A 22,457-nucleotide genomic window follows, 5' to 3' on the forward strand; every position below is an offset into this window, starting at 1 on the left:
AAGCAGTGTATGAATGCATTTACTCAGTCCCTTATTCTATGAGGTGAGCACCCACCTCCCAGACAGACCAGGACTCGTGAGGCCCCAGGGAGCACAACTCATTTTAGCCCTGGAGAAGAAACAAGAGAGAAACAAGAGAGCACTGCAGCATGAGACCAAGTGTCACTGGGGGTGCTCCACGAAAGGGCACAGTTAGCCACAGGCAGGGGCCAGGAGTTCTGAGAAAGTATTACAGCCTGGACTGCAGTCCCAGGAGGCTTCCTGGAGGTAGCGGCTCACGGGGGGGCACCCGCTGCTCACTCACAGACCAAGTACACTGCTGGGAGCTTGCTAAGCCGGGTTTATAACGAACTCCCTCCAAACTGAGCTTTAGTCTACCACGTGTCTGGAACCATTCATGCCTCAGGACAACCCTGAGGCTCAGCGCACTTACAATGCCATGGATTTGGGCCACTTTGCTGCACAAGTCCGGGCGCCACTTTTGCAAAGCCAGATAGAAAGGATTTTTCAGGAGGTCTTCATCATACAGAGCCATATGGACTTCGGATGGGTCAGAGCAAATCTCCTGCAATAAGGGAGGGAAAAGGAGTGAATGGCCATTTTCGAGTTTACGTAAACACATGAAAGTCTGCATCTGATGCATCTGGCATTTTCTTTTTTTTTTCTTTTTTTTTGACACGAAGTCTCACTCTGTCGCCCAGGCTGGAGCTCGGCTCAGCCTCGGGAGTAGCTGGGACTACAGGCGCCCACCACCACACCCATGAATTTTTGTATTTTTAGTAAAGACAGGGTTTTGCCATGTTGGCCAGAATGGTCTTGAACTCCTGACCAGCAGGTGATCTGCCCACCTCGGCCTCCCAAAGTGCTGGGATTACAGGCGTGAGCTGTCACACCCGACCTGCATCTGGCAATTTCTAAAGAGCATCCTCCAAATAAAAAAGGATTCATGACATGCAATTTTCTTCTCCCACAGACTCACTCCACCAGGAAATCTCAAACATAACCCACCAATTCCAAGATGACCCGTTTATTGGCTAATGTATAAATTATATTCAGAAAATCTTGTTAAACTCCAAGTCTTGGCTAAAGTATAAATGGCTATTTTTAGAACATCCTACATGACCAAAATTATGACATTCTCAAGATACTCATGTATTTTTAATGAAATATTTTAGCACACAGAAAAGTATTGAGTAATAATGCAAACCTAGCACCAGAATTAAGGAATCGTCACATTTTGCCATGTTTGCCTCAGATTTTCTTTTAAGAAATAAAGCGGAAGCCAGGTGTGGTGGTTCATGCCTGTCATCCCAGCACTTTGGGAGCCTGAGGCAGGAGGATCCCGTGAGCCCAGGAGTTCAAGACCAGTCTGGGCAATACAGCAAAACCCTCATCTCTACAAAAATAAACAATTATCTGGGTATGGTGGCATGTGCCTGTAGTTCCAGCCACTCGGGAGGCTAAGGCAGGAGGATCCACTTGAGACCAGGAGTTGGAGATGAGCCTGGACAATATAGCAAAACACTATCTCCCCAAAAATTAAAATAATAAAATAATAAAATTTCTGTTAGTCTGCGCTATGGTCTAAATGTTTATGTCCTCCGAAAACTCATATGTTAAAATACTAACCCGCTAGGTGGGGCCTTTAGGGGTGATTAGGTTACAAAGGCAGAGCCTTCACGAATGAGATCAGTGCCTTTCATGAATGAGATCAGTGCCCTTATGCAGCCAGGCACAGTGGCCTGTAATCCCAGCACTTTGGGAGGCCAAGTCAGGGGGATCACCTGAGGTCAGGAGTTCAAGAACAGCCTGGGCAACATGGTGAAACCCCGTCTCTACTAAAAATACAAAAATTAGCTGGGCGTGGTGGCGCATGCCTGTAGTCCCAGCTACTTGGGAGGCTGAGGCAGGAGAATAGCTTGAACCCAGGAGGCAGAGGTTGCAGTGAGCCGAGATCACGCCACTGCACTCCAGCCTGGCCAACAAAGCGAGACTCAGTCTCAAAAAACAGAAAAAGAAAGAGGCCTGAGAGAGCTCCTTTGCTCCTCCGGCCACGTGAGGTTACAGAGAACAGACAGCTGTCTATGAGGCAGGCCCTCCCCAGACATCCAACCTGCAGGATCTTCACCTTGTACTTCCCAGCCTCCAGAACTGTGAGAAACACATTTCTGTCATTTTCAAGCCTTCTGTTACAGCAGCCTGCATGGGCTGAGATAGTCTATGAGTATAAAGTCATATCCCACTGTTTTTAATTTTCATTGGTTCATTAATTAAATGAACTAAATTTCTTTCTGTTATGTAAACTGCCTGATCATGTCTTTTGCTCACTTTCCCGCTGGGTTGTTGGCCTTTTTCTTAGGATTTACAGTTCTTTAAACATCTGTATACTAAAGTAAGTTTTAAATATCATCTCCCAGGCTGGCTGTAATCACAGCACCTGGGGAGGATGAGGTAGGAGGATCACTTGAGGTCAAGAGGTCAAGACCAGCCTGGGCAACATAGCGAGACCCCATCTCTACAAAAAAAGTTTTAAAAATTAGCCATGTGTGGTGGTGCGTGCCTATAGTCCTAGCTACTAAGGAGGCTGGGGCAGGAGAATCACTTGGGCCCAGGAGGTTAAGGCCACTATCAGCCATGATCACACCACTGCACTCCACCCTGTGTGATGGAGCAAGATGCTGTCTAAAAAAAAAAAATATATATATATATAGAGAGAGAGAGAGAGAGAGAAAGAGAGAGAGAGAGAGAGAGACACACACACGCACACACACACACCCCCACACATACTCACACCATCTCCTAGTCTGTAACTTGCTTTTTCATTCTGTCAATGGGTGTGTTCAGAAATAGAACTTCAGATGTTATTTATTTTGAGACAGGGTTTCACACTGTCGCCCAGGCTAGAGCTGGAGTCCAGTGGCATGATCGTAGCTCACCATAACCTTGAACTCCTGGGCTCAAGTGATCTCCCACCTCCCACCTCAGCCTCCAAAACAGCTGGGACTGCAGGCATGCACCACCACGTCCAGCCTTTTTTTTTATTTTTCACTTTCTGTAGAGATGAGATTTTGCTGTGTTGCCCACGCTGAACTTGAACTCCTGGCCTGATGCAATCCTCCCACCTCAGCCTCCCAAAACGCTGGGATTACAGGTGTGAGTCACTGTGCCTGGCCAGAAGTTTTGACGTGAATGGACAGTCATCCCTCAGTATACTTGGGGGATTTGTTCTGAGACCCTCTTGTATACCCAAGTCCACACATACTCAAATCCCATGGTCGGCCCTGTGGAACTCACGTCTGTGTCAGCCCTCCATATACAGAAATTTGCAACCTGTGAATATGGTATTTTCAACCTGAATTTGGTTGAAAAAAATACAATGTAAGTGGACCCATACAGTTCAAATCCGTATTGTTCAAGGGTCAACAATAATTGGATTTGCCACTCTTTGCTTTTAAGGTCAGTGCTTTTTGAGCCTTAGGAAATCTGTAATTGGCATGTCTATCCTCTGGCAGGTCTTCTTGCAAAGTGACTTCACTATTCCCCCATCAGAAGATAGAGTAGGCCAGGCACAGTGGCTCACGCCTATAATCCCAGCACTTTGGAAGGCCGAGGTGGGCAGATCACTTGAGGTCAGGAGTTCGAGATCAGCCTGACCAATATGGCAAAACCCCATCTCTACAAAAATACAAAAACTAGTGGGGCGTGGTGGCGTGCACCTGTTATCCCAGCTACCTGGGAGGCTGAGGCAAAGAACTGCTTGAACTCAGGAGGCAGAGGCTGCAGTGACCCCAGATCCTGCCACTGCACTCCAGCTTGGGCAAAAGAGAAAGACTCAGTCTCCAAAAAAAAAAAAACAGACAAACAAACAAAAAAGGAAGTAGACTCATTTCCGCAGCCCCTGAATCAGAGCCAGCCCTGTGACTTGCTTCAACCAACAGGCAGAATCGATGCTGTACAATTTGTGAGTGCCAGCTTCAAGAGGTCTTACAGGAGCTGGACACAATGGCTCACTCCTGTAATCCCAGCACTTTGGGAGGCCAAGGCAGGAAGATCACTTCAGGCCAGGAGTTCAAGATCGAGACCAGCCTGGGCAAAATAGCAAGACCTTGTCTCTACAAATGATAAAATACAAAAATTATCCAGGTGTGCTGGCACATGCCTGTAGTCCCAACTACTCAGGAGGCTGAGATGGGAGGATCGCTTGAGCCCAGGAGTTTGAGGCCGCAATGAACTATGATTGAAACACTGCACTCCAGCCTAGGCAACAGAGTGAGACCCCATCTCTTTAAAAAACAAAAAAAAAAAGGCTAGGCACGGTGGCTTACGCCTCTAATCTCAACACTTTGGGAGGCCTAGGCAGGTGGGTCACTTGAGGTCAGGAGTTTGAGACCAGCCTGGACAACATGCTGAAACCCTGTCTCTACTAAAATACAAAAATTAGCCGGGCATGATGGCATGTGCCTGTAATCCCAGGTACTCGGGAGGCTGAGGCAGGAGAATTACTTGAACCCAGGAGGCAGAGGTTGCAGTGAGCCGAGATCACGCCACTTCACTCTAGCCTGGGTGACAGAGTGAGACTCTGTCTCAAAGACAAAACAAAACAAAAAGTCTTAGTACATTCAAGAAATAAGAAAAGTAAATGTATATACATACTTACACACTTACAAAAGGCCTTGCGGATTCCATTCTCATTCTCTTGGTACCCCAAGATCCCAATGCTATGAAGAAGCCCACATGATGAAAGGCCATGGGGGGAGAGCGAGGCCTAGGTGGCCCAGCGAGCACAGCCAACCCACCAGCAGAATACAGCCCCTTGAGGGAGCCCAGCTGAGACCAACAGAGGAACCACCCACCCAACTCACACAACGTAGGAAGTAATAAATTGTGGCAGTTTCAAGTCACTACATTTTGAGCGGGTTTGTTACATAGCAAAGACTACCTGAAACCACGTCCTTTCCAATTTCAAAGCCATAAAGATAGTCCTTATGATTTCTAAAAAGATTAAAGTTTTCTATTTTTAGGTCTTCAATCCATCTGGATTTTTGTACATGCTATAAATCGAGTGTCTATATTTCTCCATATAGTAAGCCAATTGTCCCATCATCATTTTTTGAATATTCTACCCGTTTCACACTGGTTGATAATGCTACGGCTGTCACACTTCAAGATCCCACATATGTTTAGCCTGTTTCCAGACTCTACTCTGTTTCAAGGGTCTCACTGTCACATGTGAGAAATACAATTATGTATATATTATATAGAAATACACAATGTCATTTTAAATTTTCTAGTAGCACATTAAAAAAGAAGTAGGGTGCAATTAATTTTAATAATATATTTTATCTTAAAATATCCAAAATATGATATTTTCAACATGTGACCATTATTTAGTTTTTTAGAGACGGGTCTTGCTATGTTGCAGTGGCTATTCACAGGCACGATCTCGGTTCACCACAGCCCTGAACTCCCAGCCTCAAGCAATCCTCCCATTTCAGCCTCCCAAGTAGCTGGGACCACAGGTACATGTCACTGCACTTGACTTGATCATTATTTAAAAGTTATTGGCTGGGCACAGTGGCTCACACCTGTAATCCCAGCACTCTGGGAAGCTGAGGTGGGTGGATCACCTGAGGTCAGGAGTTCAAGACCCTGGCCAACATCATGAAACTCCATCTCTATAAAAATACAAAAATTAGCTGGGTATGATGGCGGGTGACTGTAATTCCAGCTACTTGGGAGGCTGAGGCAGAAGAATTGCTTGAACCCAGGAGGCAGTGGTTGCAGTGAGCCAAGATTGTGCCATTGCACTCCAGCCTGGGCAACAGAGCAAGACTCCATCCCCAAATAATAATAATAATAATAATAAGTTCTTCATGATGGCCAGGCACAGTGGCTCATGCCTGTAATCCCACCACTTTGGAAGGTCAAAGCAGGTGGACTGCTTGAGTCCACGAGTTCGAGACCAGCCTGGGCAACCCCATCTTTACAAAATACAAAAATTAGCCAGGCTACTCAGGAGGCTGAGGCAGGAGAATTGCTTGCGCCCAGGAGGCAGAGACTCCAGTGAGCTGAGATTGCACCACTGCACACCAGCCTGGGTGACAGAGTGACACTCTGTCTCAAAAAAAAAAAAAAAAAAAAAACTATTATTAATGATATATTTTACATCCTTTTTTATTCTTAAGTCTTTAAAATCTAGTGTGCATTTTACATTTACAGCACTTCTCAATTCACACTAGCCACATTTCATGTGCTCAATAGCCACTAGCAGCTATTACACTGGACAGGGCAGGGAGAGACCACATATGAACATTTATTTTACATGACTACAGTTTCATAAGAAGTCTTACTAACTCACAGAGAAAGGCTTCCCTCCCGCTTGTTCTCCAAAGGTTATTCCTTGTCCTTTACAATATCAAATGAATCAGAATCAGCTTGTCAATTACGTGAAAAATCCTATTAGGATTTTTATCGGACCTGCACTAAATTGATGAATTTTTTTTTTTTTTTTTTGAGACAGAGTCTCACTCTCTCACCCACACTAAAGTGCAGTGGTGTGATCTCAGCTCACTGCAACCTTTGCCTCCCGGGTTCAAGCAATTCTCCTGCCTCAGCCTCCCAAGTAGCTGGGATTACAGGTACTCGCCACCACACCAGGCTAATTTTTTTTTTTTTTTTTTTGAGACAGAGTCTTGCTCTGTCACCCAGGCTGGAGTACAGTGGCATGATCTTGGCTCACAGCAAGCTCTGCCTCCAGGGTTCACGCCATTCTCCTGCCTCAGCCTCTCAGGTAGCTGGGACTACAGGTGCCCATCACCACACCCGGCTAATTTTTTGTATTTTTAGTAGAGACGGGGTTTCGCTGTGTTAGCCAGGATGGTCTCGATCTCCTGACCTTGTGATCCACCCGCCTCAGCCTCCCAAAGTGCTGGGATTACAGGCGTGAGCGACCGCGCCCGGCCTAATTTTTGTACTTTTAGTAGAGACGAGGTTTCACCATGTTGGCCAGGCTGGTCTTGAACTACTGACCTTAGGTGACCCGCCTGCCTCGGCCTCACAAAGTGCTGGGATTACAGGCATGAGCCACCACGCCTAGCCTGCAGTTTTTTTTTTTCGAGACAGAGATCTTGCTCTGCTGCCCAGGCTGGAGCACAGTGGCGCAATCTTGGCTCACTGCAACCTCTGCTTCCCGGGTTCAAGCAATTCTCGTACCTCGGCCTCCCAAGTAGCTCAGACTACAGACTACACGCCACAACACCAGCTAACTTTTTGTGTGTATTTTTTGGTAGAGACGGGGTTTCGCCATGTTGGCCAGGCTGGTCTTGAACTCCTGGCTTCAAGTGATCTTCCTACCTTGGCCTCCCAAAGTGTTGGGATTACAGGCATGAGCCACCACACTCAGCCCTATAATTATGAATTTTATCATCCACATATATGGTATATCTTTCCATGAATGTCTTCTTCGATGTCCTCCAACTTTTCCATAAGGATCATATACGACTTTTATTAGACTATTTATATACTCTGTATAGACTTTGCTGCTGTTGTGAAAGGGGTTGCTAAAATTAGATTGCTTATTTTAGGTAAGGTTCTAAAAGCAAAAGCCAAATGGACTTACATCAGAGTCACACTGTACAGATAAAATAAGAATCAGTATGGAACACACCTACCACTACCATCAGAACTAGGACTTCTGAAGCCAGAGTAGACCCTTCCATGATTCATGACTGAAAGGTCTGTGAACGGCCAAAAGAAGATTACAGGTCAGTGTTCAACTCACTTTAGGAAGTAAGCTGTTTGAAGGATGTTGCTATCTGCAGACTGCTCCATGCTGCTAACTAACGTGAACCAGTGCTTTGTGTGTTTCATGAAACATTCTACAGCTGCTCCTCATAGTCCCTGGTCTGCTCCTGTGAGCCAATGAGCTCTCAGAGGGGTTGCCTACAAAATGGGCACAGAAAAGGAAATCTGATTTCCTCTTTTTTTTTTTTTTTTTTTTGAGACAGAGTCTCACTCTGTTGCCCAGGCTGGAGTGCAGTGGTGCAATCTCGGCTCACTGCAACCTTCACCCCTGTGATCAAGCAATTCTCCTGCTGCCTCAGCCTCCCTCGTAGCTGGGATTACAGGTGTGCACTACCACTCCCGGCTAATTTTTTTATTTTTAGTAAAGACGGGGTTTCACCATGATGGCCACGCTGGTCTCAAACTCCTGACCTCAAGTGATCCACCCACCTCGGCCTCCCAAAGTGCTGGGATTACAGGCGTGAGCCACTGCACCCGGCCAGGAGATCAGATTTCTAACCACACCATCCCACCTCTCTGAGCCTCCATCTGGGCCTGCACCACAGAGAATGCTAATACTTGTCTGCAGGACTCTTATGAGGGTCATTTACACGCCACCGTATCTATCTGTGACGTGCAGTACTGCATATCAACATAGCACCAGTTACTGCAAGCTCACATGGGACCTTTGTGAGAATTAGAAACAGGCACCCGACTTCCCAGGGGACGCAGCCCTGTGCAAGGGCACTAGGCTAGTGAGCAGCTCCTAGGCCACGTGCTGCACGGCCCCTGCTGCTGGGCAGTGAACAACCTGCCCACAATGTGAGCACAATTTTGCCCAACAATTACACAAAATGGCTCTCTTGCTAGTGTTTGACATTTTCCTTCAATAACTTATTGTCTTTATAAAAATGTATTTTCTTTTCTGTTTTATTTTATTTTTGTTTACTTTTGTAGAAATGGAGTCTTGCTGTGTTGCCCAGGGTGGTCTTGAACTCCTGGCTCAACAGGCATATGCCACCATCCTTGGCCTAAAATTTATTTTAAAAAGAAATCTTATTACTACTTTAAATAGACAAATGGTATCACTTCCAACAAAGAGAAGATCATCTTACAGTTAAAAATTATAAAGGTAATTACTGTTACTTAAAATCTCATAATCCCAGCACTTTCGGAGGCTGAGGTGGGCGGATCCAGCCTGGCCAATGTGGTGAAACCCCGTTGTGAATCTCTATTAAAAATACAAAAATTAGCCGGTGTGGTGGCACACACTTGTCATCTCAGCTACTCAGGAGGCTGAAGCAGGAGAATCGCTTGAATCCAGGAGGTGGAGGTTGCTGTAAGCCGAGATCATGCCATTGCACTCCAGCCTGGGTGACAAGAGTGAAACTCCGTCTCAAAAAAAAAAAAACTCATTAGATGCTAAGCTTGAGCCTGGGGCCTTCTCTCTTCATTAAAATGAGAAAATCAGCAACTATTAAAAAAGCGCAAAGTGAATTTATCCTTGATACAATTAAATGAATGAAATATGAAATAGGAGCTACTCTCTCACTATGTAACAGGGATCCAGAGTGCCTCCCTGGGAAAACACTATGCACACATAACTGCATGATGAATTCTATTCCTTGGGACTAATGGTAAAAATAGCCACCATTTGGGAGAGTCCTTGTCCCAGGCACTGTAATAACTTCTATACATCCTCATCTTTACTTACTTTACCTTCATTTATTTATGAGTTGGGGTCTCACTCTACTGACCAGGCTGGAGTACAGTGACACAATCATAGCTCACTGCACCCCCAAACTCCTGGCCTCAAGCAATCCTCCCACCTTAGCCTCCCAAAGTGCCACAATTACGGGCATGAGCCACCTGGCCTAGCCTAAGTTTCTTGTTTTGTTTTGTTTTTGGTAGAAACAGGGTCTCACTATGTTGCCCAGGCTGGTCTCAAAACTCCTGACCTCAAGTGATCCTTCTGCCCTGGCCTCCCAATGTGCTGGGGTTACAAGGCATGAGCCACTGTGCCCAGTCTTCATCTTCATCCTTTTTTTTTTTTTTTTTTGAGACGGGTCTTGCTCTATCATTCACGCTGGAGTACACTGGTACAATCACAGCTCACTACAGCCTTGACCTCCCAGGCTGAAGTGATCCTCCTGCCTCAGCCTCCCAAGTAGTTGGGACTACAGGCATGAGCCACCATGCCCAGCTAATTTTTTTTTTATTCTTCGTAGAGATGGGGTCTCACTAAGTTACTTAAGCAATCCTCCTGTCTCGGACTCCAAGGTGCTGAGATTACAGGTGTGAGCCACCATGCCCAGCTAATTTTTTTATTTTCAGTACAGATGGGGTCTTGCTATGTTGCCCAAGTGATCCTCCTGCCTCAGCTCCCCAAAAGTGCTGGGATTATAAGTGTGAGCCACCACACCTAGCCCTCATCCTATTTTAATGCTCACAGTAACTCTAGGCAAGTAGGTATCACTAGCCTGTGTCACAGATGAAGAAACTGAGATTCAGCTGGCTGACTCAAGGCTAAATAAGAACCATTCATTCATTCATTCATTCATTCAGTAGAGATGGCGTCTCTTGATGTGGCCCAGGCTGGTCTCAAACTCCTGGCCTCAAGTAATCCTCCCGCCTCAGCCTCTCACAGCGCTGGGATTACAAGAGTGAGCAACCATGCCCAGCCTGAGTCATACTTTATTTCAACAGAAGAAAAGTCCACAAGACAGACAGCCACACAGGCCCCTCACCTAATTCCCCAGGTCCAGCCAGAACTGTCTTGGCTGCAGGTGCCCGGGGTTCTGCTTGAAAAAGACCTGTGAGCTCCCGGCCAGTCCTCCTAGGGAGAAGAGACTAACATAAAAATGGTCACATATAATCCCTGCCTGGGCCCCAGGGGTGCCTCTGCAACAACTCAGCTATTTGAATTGTTAAATTCACTCATTACTGGAGCCCAGATAATCCTTTTATGAGTCTCCACCACAATGAGATAATGCAATTTTGCTGGGACAGAGTCACAAGAAAACAAAACTCTTTCTAGTTCCTGACGTAGTTGGTTCTATGTGGCACACTGCAAAAGTAAAGATGCTCTGGATGAAAGCCATGTGTGAAACAGGATGCAATATGGTCAGACTCAAGCTGGGAAAAGGCGCTCCTTCTGCTTCAGAAAAGATGCTGGAAGAACACCAATACTTCCATCCCACAAGATGAGGCAACAAGGACAGGCTTCCATGGATGAACTAAAAACAGAGCTGGGAGGTAAGGACCAGAGACAGAAGAAAACAGTAGTGGTCGGGCGTGGTGGCTCACACCTATAATCTGAACACTTTGGGAGGCCAAGGCAGTGGATCACCTGAGGTCAGGAGTTCAAGACCACCCTGGCCAAAATGGTGAAACCCTGCCTCTGCTAAAAATACAAAAATTAGCTGGGCGTGGACATGGGCACCTGTAGTCCCAGCTACTTGGAGGCTGAGGCAGAAGAACTGCTTGAACCCGAGAAGTGGAGGTTGCAGCGAGCCGAGACAGCGCCACTGCACTCCAGCCTGGGTGACAGGCTGAGACCCCATCACAAAAAAAAAAAAAAGAAAGAAAATGAAAGAAAGCAGAAGGGAAGGGGATGAAGTAGAGGATGGGAAAGTAATAAGACTCCAAGCAGAGGCCAGAAAGGGGCAGAACAGCAAGAGAAGGGAAGGCCACTGAGTGCCACATCAAAACATACAGGTCACATGCAACAACTGTGTAAACACACCACGCCCTTAACAAGCACTGCTGCGTGGACAGAGCCTGCTGTTATCTAGCCCCAAGTCATCTGCTTTATCTTGGACCTCAGTCTTCTTGGTCACTAAAGACTGAACCCTCTGTCCAGGAGTAGGGATTCAAAGAGCTCTGTCCTTTCATCCGTGCTGTCACATGAAAAAAAAAGAAGAAAAAGGACCTCTGTCCAACACTGTTCTCAACCTTTCTGTCCTAGTGTTAAAAATACGTAACATGCAGGGGTGCAGTGACTCACACCTGTAATCCCAGCACTTTGGGAGGCCGAGGTGGGTGGATCACTTGAGGTCAGGAGTTTGAGACCAGCCCGGCCAACATGGTAAAACCCCATCTCTACTAAAAATACAACTAGCTGGGTGCGGTGACCCACGCCTACAATCCCAGCTACTTGGGAGGCTGAGGCACGAGAATCTCTTGAACCTGGGAGGGGGAGGTTGCAGTGAGCCAAGATCGGGCCACTGCACTCCAGCCTGGGCAACAGAGTGAGACCCTGTCTCAAAAACAAAACAAACAAAAAAAAGAATTAGTTTGCTATTTTAAAATAACATGCAAAGAAAATGGACTTTTTCTTGTAAAACTGGAAAGATAAGTGAATCTTCTTATAAAACTTCTTTTAAAAAATTCCATCCCTGCCTGGGCTCAAATGATGGGAAAATGTACAGAAAATCCAGTTGAGTTAGCTGGAGATACCAAATACCCCTAAATGTGAGTTATCTGCAGTTATTCTATGAACAGGACAGCCATGTGAGGCCTCAAACTAGTATTTCAGGCGGCAGTGTGCTCACTCGTGGTTTTGTGGTCTTCAACCGTCCTGCTAGCCCAGATAAGTCTGGGTGGTCAGGAACCGTCTGGTGACAGCGTGCAGCCCAGCTCAGCAGAATTCAGCATGGGGAATTCAGCCTCCTTAAAGATGCACTCCCTGCTGAAATCTCACTGAGATGGCTGTTCCCGCCCTTCCGGGGCTCTGACCAAACACTCTGACCAGGAACACTTCCCAACAGATGAGCAGTATTCTCCATTTGGTCTAATTTATGATTCAGAAGGAAAAGGCGAAAAATGAAAACTTTCTATTCATCTATTTTTCATACCAATGGAAGCAATGTGGTGATGTAACATATGCTGTTACAGTCACTTGTGTCCTCCTGACCTGTAACATTTAGAGATCCTGTCCATATTCTTCTCAAAGCTTCTCATTAAAGCACCCACCCTGCGCCTGGTTCCCTGCAGAGATGGAGTAACTGCTCACCCCCTTGAACAAAATGATAGTGGGGCATTAAGAGGAAGCCCCAGCTCCCAGGGAGAGGTCATCTCTCACAAGAGCTGGAACTCCACTGTCCATATCCAGGGTAGGTGAGGGGCTAGCCACAGGTCACAGCCAAGCAAGCACAAAGGCAAAAAGCCCAAAACAATCAGGATGCTCAGTGCCAGCCCAACACAGTGATAGCTGGAATGCACAGGGTTAGAGAGAAGCCAGCACCGGAACCAGGGAGGGACCATGCAGGGAGCAGGAAAGTTTGGAAGAGCACAACAGCCCCTCCAAATGCCACTGCATCACCCTGTTCCCGGACCACAGGGAGAAGAACCACCATGCACCCTCCACCAGTATCTTGGGCAGATGGGCAGGAGCTCTAGGGCCACTTCTCAGTGTTCCTCAGATGGAGAATCAACCTCAGGACAAATCAAGTCTGGATCTTTCTGGACTGAATCCTTTCTAGGATTGGTACCTATCATGATGTGGTCACATTCCTCCACTCCTCTATGAGAGGATGGAGTCACTGGACACCAGCCTAATGCTGGCAAATGACAGACAGGAAGAGCCCCAGCAGGGCAGATGCCACAGAAACCCTAACCGGGACACAGAAACATCACTAACAAAGACCCAGCAGCTGCCTTGGTGAAGGAGACACAGTCTAACAGTCACAAAGAGGCACAACGGAGACCCTAACCCCCGGCCCTCTACAGACACCTCTGCCTGCCCTCCCAGGGAAGCTGCCGGCCAAGATTATTTCAGGTCACCAGGCAAGGCTGAGTGTAAGTTGGGAATGAAGTCTATCCAACGTCAGAGCCCCAGGTGCATTCCTGTCCCTATGGCTGGTCAGAAGAAGTCTCTGCTCCTGCTCCCATCCTGCATCCCCTCCTTCCAAGGCCTACCGGCTGTGCCTCCTGGATCTGCCCCCTGGATTTCACTCACACCTGTCCACCAGCAACACAACAAAGTGATCTTTCCAACGCCAAGCTCTGCAGGATTCCTCAAAGGCTTCCCCTCCACTCCCCACCAGATGAGCCCTCAACTTCTCTGCTAGGTGCTCAGGACCTGGCACATCTGGCCTCTGGCCACCTTTGCAGCTTCCTCACCCTCTGCTGTCTCCAAAGCTCCCCCCGAAGGGAAAGAGGATTTTCCCTCTTTCCACCCATTTTGTCCTGAAAACTACTATTCCCCTGGGAACGACCCTACGTAGCGTGTGGGTGGCTGAGAACCCCGCTTCCACACAATGGTCAAGGCCAGGAGTACCCAAGCCCTGGCAGCAAACGCCCAGCCTACTGCCTACCCAGTTAAAGGATGGACCCCTGGGTGACAGCAGGCCCCGGGGCTCAGTACACCTGACCCTCAGGCCACCTCAACACCAGACCTCATGCCAGGCTGATCTCGAAACAATAATAGCTACTGCTCAGCAAAACGTGGTGGCTAGTGCCTGTAATCCCAACACCTTGGGAGGCCAAGACAAGAGCATGGCTTGAGTCCAGGAGTTCAAGACCAGCCTAGGCAACCTGCTAGACTCCATCTCTACAAAAAAAAAAAATAAAAATTAAAAATTAGCCGTGCATAGTGGCATGCGCCTGTAGTCCCAGCTACTAGAGGCTGAGGTGAAAGGATTGTTTGAGTCCAGGAGTTTGAGGCTGCAATGAGCTATGATGGCATCATTGCACTCCAGACTGGCCAACAGAGCCAGACCCTGTCTCAAAAAGAAAAAAAACGAAAAGAAAAAAAATAAAAAAAATATCCACTGCTCTAGTTTTCGGCCAGTGGGAAGAGTACATTTTTTAATCAAAATAGGGGCCTCTATCCATGAAACCCATCAACTTGTAAAATCCGAGCTCTCTGCAGCCTCACAGTCTCTCCAGCACTGCCAGCAGCCCTCGTTCCCTGCATGCTCTAAATCCTCAGCCAAGACCCGTCCCTTGCTCCCTCGCCCAGCACAGGCCGCGAGTGCCCACGTCCCCTGCACCTCGTGGGGCAGCCAAGGGGGCACCGCGTGGCTCGTGCGCTCCTGGGCAGTCCATTTTCAACCACAAGACAGAACAGACTCAGAATCCGGAACATCTCTCGGTGCTTAAGAGTTTTCCTTTAACAATCTTTACCTGTGGGAACGCAGAGACGCCGCCCCGCGAGAGGCCGGCAGCCAGGGATTCCCCGCTCCGCGCCCTCATCACCCCCCGGAAACCACAACCGCTGCGCGCGTGGCTCGGACCCCCACCCGCCGCCTCCCCTCCGGCAGCCCCTAGGCCTCCGCGAAACCGCGCAGCGACTGCCCTGCGCCCCGCCAGACCCGGGACCCCGGCCCCACCCGCCGGTGTCGACGCAGCGGGGCTCGGAGGGCGCATTCTCCGCGCCGACCGCTCCCTCTCCTCCAGACCCGAGGGGCGGAGTGGGCAGGGCGCGCCGGCTGCGCACCGGGCACCCACCTGGGGACGCGGGGGCTGGGGCGGCGCGGGGCCACCTGGCGGACCCGGGAGCGGACTCCGGAGAGCAGGGAGCCCCTCCCCCCTCACTCTCCGGGCCCCGCCCGGCCGCCGCGCCCCGAGGCGCAGCCATCCCGCGGGAGGGGAGGAGCAGGAGGAGGCCAGCGCGAGGACACTTACTTAAAAGGCTACATCGCTTCATTCCCAGCCCATCCTGGGCGACGGCGGCACCTCCCTCGTCCGCTGCTGGGACCTCGATGCCCACCACCCTCGCGCAGCGATCTGGCCCTACAGCCCACCCCTTACTCCGCCGTGGGGCGGAGCCGCGCCACAGCTGACCCAATGAGAAACCGTCGTTTCCCAGAGTGACGTGAGCGCAGAGCAGTCATGGAGTCCAGCCCAGCCGGGGGCGGGGCTCAGGCGGCTCCCTGCGCTTCCTACTCCAGCTGGTCCCGCCCCGCGCCCGCAACTGCGCGTGCCCAGAACGTGAGGGGCGGGGCTGGGAGCCCGGCTGACACTAGAGGTGGGGTTAGCGCTTGGAAGCACGGACCAGCGTGAGCGCGACGCGGCAGGGACAGCCGACCCCAGCAGCGCCCAGCCCCTCGGATTGCCAGTCACTGCTCGCTTTGGGGCACGGAGGTGCCCAGTCCTGCGGGGCATCCCACGTCCTGTCGCCAACAGGGTCCGGGAGTCAGTATAGCTGGGTTCTAGTCCCATCACTGGCAAAAACTCCGCGGGAGCCTGGCCCGCTTTTTACCTGGGCCTCAGTTTCCCTATCCGTAAAATAGAACGGGTTGGATCTCCCGAGCTCTAACATTCCAGAACTCGGATGGGGTGAAGAGGAGGGAGGGATGGGCCGCCCACACGTGACTTCCCCGCGTGGAGCCCCGCCTACCACTGATCCAGGGGGTGGCAGCTTCGGCCAGGACGAGCTGGGTGGGCGGGTCCTAGGAAACCCTACCCGGCCGCCCTTGGCAGCGCCTAAGGCGGAGCGCGCGGCTCCGCAGCCTGCTCGCCCCGGAGTTGGCACCCACGGAGGATGGGGACCGCACCCTCAGCTTCGCAGGGAGCCACCGTGGAGGCCAGGGCGGCGCAAAGACACGGCGTGTGACTCGGAGTGCCCCTGGGGAGGATGGACGAGGGAGCGGCGGACCGCTAACAGGGCTCCCTCTCCGCGCCCCGTCCGCAGAGGCGCACGTCGAGGGTCCCGGGCGTGCTCCGTGGACGTTGGCTGTAGCGCCGAGCGAGTCATGGACCATGAGGAGCGTTCGTGCCGCGCGGCCCAAGGCCGGGATAGGGGTTAGCCACGTCCTGCCGCGCTGAGGGGGAGGCTAACGGGCGCGGGCGGCCGGGCCCAGCCGGAGCGCACCGCGATGGCGAGGGAGGAGTGCAAGGCGCTGCTGGACGGGCTCAACAAGACGACTGCGTGCTACCACCACCTGGTGCTGACCGTCGGCGGCTCGGCGGACTCGCAGAACCTGCGGCAGGAGCTACAAAAGACGCGCCAGAAGGCGCAGGAGCTGGCGGTGTCCACCTGCGCCCGGCTGACTGCCGTGCTGCGCGACCGGGGCCTGGCCGCCGACGAGCGTGCCGAGTTCGAGCGGCTCTGGGTGGCCTTCTCGGGCTGCCTGGACCTGCTGGAAGCGGACATGCGACGCGCGCTGGAGCTGGGCGCCGCGTTCCCGCTGCACGCGCCGCGGCGGCCGCTGGTGCGGACAGGTGTGGCTGGCGCCTCCTCCGGCGTGGCGGCGCGCGCGCTGAGCACCCGCAACCTGCGGCTCGAGGCGGAGGGCGACTTCGACGTCGCGGACCTGCGGGAGCTGGAGCTCGAGGTCCTTCAGGTGGGCGAGATGATCGACAACATGGAGATGAAGGTCAACGTGCCCCGCTGGACCGTGCAAGCCCGGCAGGCGGCGGGCGCCGAGCTCCTGTCCACGGTCAGCGCCGGCCCCTCCTCTGTCGTGTCCGTGCAGGAGCGCGGGGGGGGTTGCGACCCCAGGAAGGCGCTGGCCGCCATCTTTTTCGGCGCCGTGCTGCTGGCGGCTGTGGCCCTAGCCGTGTGCGTGGCGAAGCTGAGCTGACAGACACCCGACGGCCGCCTGCTGCTGCCGCTCCCTCCCCGGAGAAAAGACTCGGGATGGGTGTGGGGTCTGGCTTGTGCAAGGGGAGTGGTCCTAAAACCCCGTGTGTGCATGGGTACACGCGCGTTTCCAGTGCACATCTGCCTGGGCAGGACGCGGTTTCCTCTTGCTGGCCCGGGAGGAGTTAACTTTGCGCCGGCCGTCAGGGCATTACCGCTAACGTCTGCAAGAGCTTTATTCCCTATTAATAGAAAACTGTCACAGTGACCCCAGATCCCTCGGAGTTAATGAGTTAACACATGTGCTGTTGGGGCGTCTTTACAGGGAGTCCGAGTTCGGTGCCCACCCCTGCCAGCGTCGCCCCCTCTCCGCGTGGGACAGTTTGAAAAGGTGGGTGGGGTGGAGTGAAGTTTGGAGAGGGAAGCTGTTTGGTTCTATGTGGTTGGTTTCCTGGACAAGAAAAATTGCAATCAAATGTCAGCAGCTTTTATTACCTTAATCTTTCAGGGCCTAAATTTAGGAGAGTGTCCTGAGAGCAGTTCATACAAAGGGCTTTCTCTAAGACGCGCTACAGCGCTTCCTAACAGAGTTTATCCATTCGTCCCCAAGAGCAGCTAGAAGAGATTTGAGGTCATGACCTCCCACTGCCGCTCAGGGGCTGACCCTATTTAGGAAACCAAAGAGGGTGGATTGAACCCACTCTCACGGACTTGGATCCAGTGCGCACACTTGCCTGCGGAAAAGGGCTCTCCCCAGCCACCCAGAGATGGGGGTAAGAGGAAGAGCGGAGGCTTGGGGTAGGGCCACCTGGTGTTTAAACAGGCACTTTCTCCTTCTCTGGGGCTTATTTTTGTTCAGAACTAGACCAGAGTGTTTGAACCTCCTTTGCAGGAGGGCTGGGAATCCTCTTTAGAGCACTTAATCCTATTTATCCCCTGGAATGTGCGTGCTGGCCAGTAGGAGGGCTGGCTTTGGCAGCTCCCTGACCCCCGTGCTGCCCGCCCCTCCGGGATAATGTGGCATTACTGGCCCACAGAGGTTTTGAGCCAATCAGCTCTGAGACTGGGTTAGAATGTAACAGCTTTAACTTGGGATTTAAGAAGCTTTTTAAGAAGCTTTTAAAAGTAATAATCCTCTGAAAGAAAAATGACGTAACCACAGCGTGTACTATGAAAGCTGTTATTTTAATAAAGAACGCTGGGCCATGAACTCATACCTGCCAATGAGTCAAACATAGCATCTTTACATAGATACTTAGATTACTAAATATACATTGCATCCACTTCTGAAGTTGATAGTCTTTCTCCGCCCCCCCCCTTTTTCTTTTTTGAGACAGGGTCTCCCTCTGTCACCCAGGCTGGAGTGCAATGGTGTGATTGTGGCTCACTGCAGCCTCCAAATCTTGGGCTCAAGCTATCCTCCTACCTCAGCCTCCTGAGTAGCTGGAACTACAGGTGTGTGCCACCGCACCTGGCTAATGTTTTTTAAGGCAGTTTATTTATTTATTTATTTATTTATTTTTATTTTTCTTCAGAGATAGATCTTGTGGTGTCCCCCAGGCTGGAGTGCAGTGGCGCAATCAGCAAACCACAGCCTTGAATTCCTGGGCTCAAGCTGTCCTCCCACCTCACCCTCCCAGGTAGCTGGGACTAAAGGTGTGCGCCACCGCACTCAACTAATTTTTTGTAGAGATAGAGTCGGGCTATGTTGCCCAGGCTGGTCTCAAACTCCTGGCCTCAAGTGGTCCTCCCACCTAGGCCTCCCAAAGTGCTGGGACTACAGGCATAAGCTACCATGGCTCAGTCTAAAATCAATATTCTTTATTTTTTTCTATAATTTCACTGCAAAATAAAATCTATATGCTTGAGTAGCCACACAGGTGTAAATGACAGAACGTTAAGTGGCCTTTAATTCTTTTGATCAACAAGTAAGAAAACGCTTGGTCCTTGGTCCCAGGATGACATCTGCCTAAGTAGTGCTGTCAAATCCTGCCTATGGTCCAGAGAGAGCTCTGTCCCATTCTTGGGTAAGTTAGGCTGTAAAAACAGATGCATTTAACTTTCTTTTCTGTTTTTTTTTTGAGTTGGAATTTCACTCTTGTTGCCCAGACTGGAGTGCAGTGGCGTGATCTGGGCTCACTGCAACCTCTGCCTCCTGGATTCAAGCGGTTCTCTTGCCTCAGCCTCCCGAGTAGCTGGGATTACAGGCGAGTGCCACCGTGTCCGGCTAATTTTTGTATTTTTAGTAGAGATGGGGTTTCACCATGTTGGCCAGGCTGGTCTTGAACTCCTGAACTCAGGTGATCTGCCCACCTTGGCCTCCCAAAGTGCTGGGATTACAGGCGTGAGCCACCTCGCTGGGCCACATTTAACTTTCTAAAGGTAATTTGCAATAAATTCCAGAGACTTTGGCTGAAAACTGACAAGGATTTTTTTTTTATTTCTTTTTTACCCCAGAAGTGAGAACAGGGGTGACCAGGGGAAAGGAATTGGCCATTTTTCACATGGGCAGCTTGGAGGACCAAGGGGCAGAGGTGGATAGCAGAAGGGATGCTGTCAGGACACCCAGACTTAAGATTCACTCTCTCCCCAACCCCCCACTACTCCTCAGGAGGACTAAGAGATTCCAGCAGCTCAGATAGGACAAATGTGGGATCTGTGTTTGTGTCTGTGATCATGCTTTTAAAAGACCCACAGGTCTTAAGCTGATTAAATGTTTTGCAATTACTTTTTTTTTTTTTTCTAGATACTGGGTCTCTCTCTGTTACCAAGGCTAGAGTACAGTGGCACAATCATAGCTCACTGAAGCCTCAAACTCTTGGGCTTGAGAGATCCTCCTGTCTCGGCCTCCTGTCTGGGACTACAGGCTGGCACCATCACACCCTGCAAATTTTTTAAATATTTTTATTTTTTAGTTCTTGTACAAATGGAGCCTTCACTATGTTGCCCAGGCTGGTCTCAAACTCCTGGGCTCAAGCAGTCCTCCCACTTCAGCCTCCCAAAACCCTGAGATTTATAGGCGTGAACCACCATGCTTAGCTGACAATTACTAATAACAAGAACCTCTTGCTTCACCCAGTGTGGGTGAATCTGAATAGGGGCCACTTCAAATTCTTTTGCGCCTGGTTGTCCAGAGTTCCTTTGAAAATGACATAGAACGTTTTTAAGCCACTCCTCCCACATATGGAGTCTCTTGTTACCTTCCCCAGAGTCTCATCTCTCTCTGGCAAGAGAAGGCTGGGCCATTTCACAACCCTGTGTTGGAAAATATACCTAGGCCAGCACAGTGGCTCAAGCCTGTAATCCCAGCACTTTGGGAAGCTGAGGCAGGTGGATCACCTGAGGCCAGGAGTTCGAGACCAGCCTGGCCAACATAGCGAAACCTGATCTCTACTAAAAAATATAAAAATTAGCCAGGCATGGTGGCACATGCCTGTAGTCCCAGCTAATCAGGAGGTTAAGGCAAGAGAGTCGCTTGAATGTGGGAGGTGGAGGTTGCAATGAGCAAGATCGTGCCACTGCACTCCAGCCCGGGCAACAGAGCAAGACTCCGTCTCAAAAAAAAAAAAAGAAAAAGAAAAGAAAAGAAAATGTATCTAAAAATGAAGTCCTAAAGGTATTCTACTGTTTCTAAGACTGGGAACCTCTGTTCTTATCAAGGTATTTTGGGTTATGAATTAAAAAAAAAAAATGGTTTAGCAGAACCTACTGTTGAAACAACCCATCAGATGTGTGTTTCACTAAGGGCAGTGGGAAAAACAAGGTTTTTCTTTTTGAGACAGGGTCTCAGTCTGTCACTCAGGCTGGAGTGCAGTGGTGCAATTGTAGCTTATTGCACCTTCAAACTCCTGGGCCCAAGCGATCCTCCTTCCTCAGCCTCCTGAATTGCTGGGACTACAGGCTTGCACCACCATGCCCGGCAGGATAAACAAGTTTTTGGTGTTGTCACTCTTTCTACGCACTTGGCTTATCTTTGAGTATTTAGTTATATGTGGATCAGATGTGTACTTGATTCTGAAGGTCTTCTGCTCACTGAAATTAGTGATAAAATGTTGCAAAAATAAAAAAGCTGAATTACAATAAATATACTCACCCTGTTGGACCTATTAACATAAACAGCTCTTTGAGTTTGAAAATTTTAAGTATTAGGAGTATTTGGTATTATTTGGAGTTATGACATTGCCTAATAGAACTTCTGCTATACGACAAGCAAAATCACTTTCTGCCTTGTGCAATAGGCTGCTCCCTAACTAGTATCTCTGCTCTCATGTTTATATGTAATGCAAGAGATTGCTTTCTAATAGAAGCCTAATTAAATTGAGATGTTTGATGCATAAGTCATTAATTTTCTATGAACATTTAGTATGACCTTAAACCATGATACAAGTGTAGGAAAAAAAAAAATTCAAACTGTATTAGCTGACACTGAAAAGACAAAAACTTGGAATGTCAAGGCTTTTATCATGGAAATTTTGATTTCAGAAGAATGTGATCTGGGCTTTTGTTATTAGTAAAAATAATATTTGTAGGAGAAAAAATGCCTGGCAAATTATTTTTATGTGTTCTAAGAACATATGCTTTTTTTTTCTTTCCTTTTTCTTTTCTTTTCTTTCTTTCCTTTTTCTTTTCTTTTCTTTCTTTCTTTCTTTTTTTTTTTTTTTTTTTTTTTTGAGACAAGGTCTGGCTCTATCACCCAGGCTGGAGTGCAGTGGCACAACCTTGAGTCACTGCAGCCTCCACTTCCTGGGCTTAAGTGATCCTCCTGCCTCAGCCTCCCAAGTAGCTGGGATTACAGGTGCCCAGCTAATTTTTTTTTTTTTTTTTTGTAGAGATGGGGTTTCACCATGTTGCCCAGGCTTGTCTTGAACATCTGAGCCTCGGCCTCCCAAAGTGCTGGGATAACCAGCATGAGCCACCACACCTAGATGCTTTTTTTTTTTTTTTTGAGATGGAGTCTCGCTCTGTCACCCAGGCTGGAGTACAGTGGCAAGATCGTGACTCGGTGCAGCCTTGAATTCCTGGGCTCCAGTGATTCTTCCACTTTAGTCTCTCGAGTAGCTGGCACTACAGGTGCATGCCACTACACCCAGCTAATTTATTTTAAAAATTTTGTGTAGATATGGGGTTTCCCTATGTTGCCCAGGCT

At 49.4% G+C, this 22,457-nt stretch overlaps 2 protein-coding genes across 2 annotated transcripts in view; one reads left to right on the top strand and one right to left on the bottom strand.

Annotated features, from left to right (window-relative positions):
• Positions 1-15,556, bottom strand: part of ANKRD27 (ankyrin repeat domain 27) — a 78,276-nt gene extending 62,720 nt beyond the window's left edge. Inside the window, exons 1-2 of the mRNA XM_054464668.2 lie at positions 15,412-15,556; positions 434-565 (exon numbers count right to left, since the gene is read on the bottom strand). Coding sequence (XP_054320643.1) covers positions 434-535 — 102 coding nt within the window. The 5' untranslated portion in view covers positions 536-565; positions 15,412-15,556. The remainder of the gene's footprint in view (positions 1-433; positions 566-15,411) is intronic.
• RGS9BP (regulator of G protein signaling 9 binding protein) lies at positions 15,499-18,525 on the top strand. Its single transcript, XM_054464671.2, has one exon. The coding sequence runs from the start codon at positions 16,605-16,607 to the stop codon at positions 17,310-17,312; it is 708 nt and encodes a 235-aa protein (XP_054320646.2). The 5' UTR covers positions 15,499-16,604; the 3' UTR covers positions 17,313-18,525.
• The last annotated feature ends 3,932 nt before the right edge of the window (positions 18,526-22,457 follow it).

Source organism: Pongo pygmaeus, chromosome 20 (genome assembly GCF_028885625.2).
Source record: "Pongo pygmaeus isolate AG05252 chromosome 20, NHGRI_mPonPyg2-v2.0_pri, whole genome shotgun sequence".
In the NCBI taxonomy this organism is placed as follows: domain Eukaryota; kingdom Metazoa; phylum Chordata; class Mammalia; order Primates; family Hominidae; genus Pongo; species Pongo pygmaeus.

What these genes read in the sequence shown, in the direction of transcription:
- RGS9BP (XM_054464671.2), top strand. Translation starts at nt 16,605, where the DNA reads ATGGCGAGGGAGGAGTGCAAGGCGCTGCTGGACGGGCTCAACAAGACG.